Below are 3672 nucleotides of genomic sequence, written 5' to 3'. Positions count from 1 at the left end.
TTCACATTCTAATCTCATTTAAGTCCTATAGACAGAAGAATGTTTTTAAATATGCATATATACATATATACACATGCACATATATTTGCACATATATTTCACGTACTTATGAATCGGGCTGGAGCGATAGCACAGCGGTAGGGCGTTTGCCTTGCATGCAGCCAACATGGCCGACCCGAGTTCGATTCCTCTGCCCCTCTCGGAGAGCCCAGCAAGCTACCGAGAGTATCTCGCCCGCACGGCAGAGCCTGGCAAGCTCCCCATGATGTATTCGATATGCCAAACACAGTAACAACAAAGTCTCCAATGGAGACGTTACTGGGCCCGCTCGAGCAAATCGATGATCAATGGGAGGGCCTTTACTTTACTTTACTTTACTTTACTTTACTTTATGCAATGAATCAGATTTCAAAGAGAATATTTGCAATTAAGAGATAGGAATTTGAAAGACACACACACATGCATAAACACTTAACACATATCATAAGCAACTCCCTTATCTAGGAAATAAAACACGACACTTTCCACGAGTAGCTAGACATTAAATTGCATAAAATAATGGCAACTAGAAATATGCTACCGAATGTAGCCTGCCCACAGGGCAGAGTCTGGCAAACTCCCCGTGGCGTACCAAATATGCCAAATACCAGTAACAATGATGGGTCTCATTCTCCTAAAGAGCCTTGAATATAATCTCAGGGCTAGGATGAATGAGAAATTACTGGGGCCTGCTCGAGGCAATCGACGAATAACAGAAATATGCTGGTAGAAGCATTTTTGCTAATTTTTTAATGGATGACGTTTATTATAAAAAAAATTAGTGGTCTTGGGGATTTTCTGTGATAGTCTGTAAAATATGCTGTTGTATTTTTATTTATAGGAATTGAAACTTTCTACTCTGGAAACTTTATGTAGAATTTGGTCTTCTTAAAAATAACATAGAAAGATTCTCTTCTTTGTTAAAGACACATCATGTGCTCTTCTTCCCAAGGTGACGATGGACCCAAAGACTTACTTAACTGAAATAGATTGGAAATCTTGCTCCCATTGTTCTTTCTATGCTAGTGTTATTCATCTTCATCTTCAAATGGTCCTATAATAATCAAACAGCAGGCACAAAATAATAAAGCTAGAATACGAAAAAGCCAATTTATTAACAGGTAGTCAAGGCCCATATCCTTTAAAAACTCTTGTTTTTCAGGTGCTGGACCACTATCAATACTACCACCATAACCTGGTTCAGAGCAGAAGGGTGGAGAAAATCCATAGTCACAATGGCAATTATGCTTATTGTTGCAGATTCCATTGTTGGTGCATATTTCTGCTGTGCAAGTTGTGAGATCCAAGACTGAAATATCAACACATTTTCTTTGGATGCAGATTTGATCTAGACCACACAGTGTGCCATCAGTCACTGCACCAATGTCAGGTATGCTCATCCCAATATGGTAGTCAGTCCCCCAGCAATGGATGTTTTGGAAGTTAGTGAAATGTACAGTAGTATGATCTATCAACAAAGGAAGTTTCTTCACATTGTCACATTGAATCCTGCCACATAGCCTTTGGGAGCCATTACATTTTATATACTGAGTATCAATTATACCACAGTGGCCAAAACGGTCACCTTGGCTGTTTATTTCCTTATAACACTTCATGTTCGCACTCTTGGCCTGTGGACCAAAGATTTTTCTACACTGGTCATCACGGCCATTACATCTTTTCTCATAACAGTATCCATTAGAGCATGGAAATCCATCCTGTATGTACACATCTTCTGGGCAATGATGGGATGTCCCATTGCACCACTCGGGGAGATCACACTCATTCTCCACCTTTCTGCAGACTTCTCCTGGACCCATGAGCCCACATGTTTCGCAGCAAAGTCCAAAAGCACAGCTAGCCCCGGGAATGAGAGTGCAGTTTGAATTACAACAAAGATCTTCGGAGCATAACTCCATAGTGCCACAATCACATTCTTCTCCTTCTTCAGCCACACCGTTCCCACAACGTATGTGCTTGAACATCTTATTTGGAGCTGACAGACTATACAAACATGTTTGTGTATATGCAAATTCCCAGAATTCATTGAAACTGCAGTTGCTGAATTTCCTTGAGGGCTTATATTCATAGAACATGATGCAATGATCCTCACCACATGTACAATTTTTTATAGAATCATGCACCATACCAACATTATGGCCAATCTGATGTGTCACTTTGTAAGAAAATGCTTCGATATTGTCTTCCAAGAAAGGCTCGACTGCACAACTCTGACTAGGATCACAGGCTGATTCCCAATAGCTGGCACCCAGAGCACGTGAAAAATTCTTCTTTACAAAAAGATGTGCAATATCATGTGGCAGGCGATTCACCCAGGCAGACTGCTTCCAAATACAAAAAATTTTCAATGTATCGTTCACATCATGTATCGGGATCAAGTTTTTCTGAGACCAGACCTCAACTCCCATTAAAGCCACCTGGAGGGCCAAAGCTTTTAGTAACAGGCCTACTTGATTCATCACCAGGCAGATGTCATTGAACACCAGTGTAATGTTTCTGTTGGAATGAAGAAACCTCTGCCTGTCTACAACCACTCCCACTTCAATATAAAACGTGTGGATCCACCAGTCCAAATACCTAACCCTCATCTCTGGGGTAATTCTCCTTTTGACAAGTTTCAATTGTGCTGTGATTTCTTTATCTGTCATTCCACAGTCTGTGAGAGTAAAAGACTCATCACTCTCCCTCCTATAGACCAGATGTTCAAATGTGGTAGAAAGCAGTTTGGGCTTGATTCCATAAGTAATGTCATTTGTCATTAATGTTCCTTGAAAGCCCCCAAAACAGGTACTGAGGGCAACCTGGGATTCTGGGTCTCCCTCCACATAACCGTGATAGAAACAGTCATCCTGAAAGAAGGGATGGTCCTCGAGCAGTGCTCCCTGCTCTGTGTACGTGAACACCGGTATGTGCCTAGCCAAAAACAACTTGTTGGTTTTCAAGTGGACAATGTGCCTCTGACCCCCAAAATGCATGCTATATGAGAGCCAGCTTGAAGACCTAGCGTCTCTGCCAGACCTTGTTACCTTCACGGGAATCACCACTTCTGGGGAGTTTTGGTTGTGGCAGTGTCCAACCTGGGTCCATCCACTCTGGAAGAGAAACACCCTCATCCAGAGAAGCAAGAGCAGGCTCCTCACTTGAACCAGTAGCTCAGCATCAGCCATTACGAAGCCAGCATGGAAGAGCAGAGGAGGCAGAGCCAGAAACATCGCTGTCCTGTCTCGTCCCCAGAACTGGCTGAACGCAATGCTAATCTGGGAGCATCTGTTCTGTCCCAGTGTCACACCATCAGAGCAGCAGTACTAAAAGAATGAAAAAATACAAGGAAACGTAGAGATAGTGGTTATGGGAGTGAGAGAAAAGCAAGTCAACCGTCAGAGTTAAAGCTTGTTCCGCTAAAGACCTGAGTCACTCTACTGCAGATTAGTTTGTTCGCTCCCCAATATTTAGCTCCAACTCTGAATTTGGCAACTTGAGCTAATTTTGCCTGTGAGTTTTCTGTAATAGAATTTTGTCCTGTAGTCTGTGCTGTAGCTGTTTCATTTTATTTATAATTTATAAATCCATCCTCTTTGTGCTACGTGTGTCAAAACTTCATGAGAAGATATT

At 42.0% G+C, this 3672-nt stretch overlaps 1 protein-coding gene across 1 annotated transcript; it reads right to left on the bottom strand.

The window, feature by feature from the left end:
* Window positions 1–1067: 1067 nt before the first annotated feature.
* LOC130023368 (disintegrin and metalloproteinase domain-containing protein 21-like) lies at window positions 1068–3227 on the bottom strand. The gene has a single exon (XM_056113883.1). It carries the CDS (start codon window positions 3225–3227, stop codon window positions 1068–1070), a length of 2160 nt encoding a protein of 719 aa, XP_055969858.1.
* Between the last annotated feature and the right edge of the window lie 445 nt (window positions 3228–3672).

Source organism: Sorex fumeus, unplaced genomic scaffold, assembly GCF_029834395.1.
Source record: "Sorex fumeus unplaced genomic scaffold, SorFum_2.1 ptg000024l, whole genome shotgun sequence".
In the NCBI taxonomy this organism is placed as follows: domain Eukaryota; kingdom Metazoa; phylum Chordata; class Mammalia; order Eulipotyphla; family Soricidae; genus Sorex; species Sorex fumeus.
This window is presented reverse-complemented; position numbering and strand designations above follow the sequence as displayed.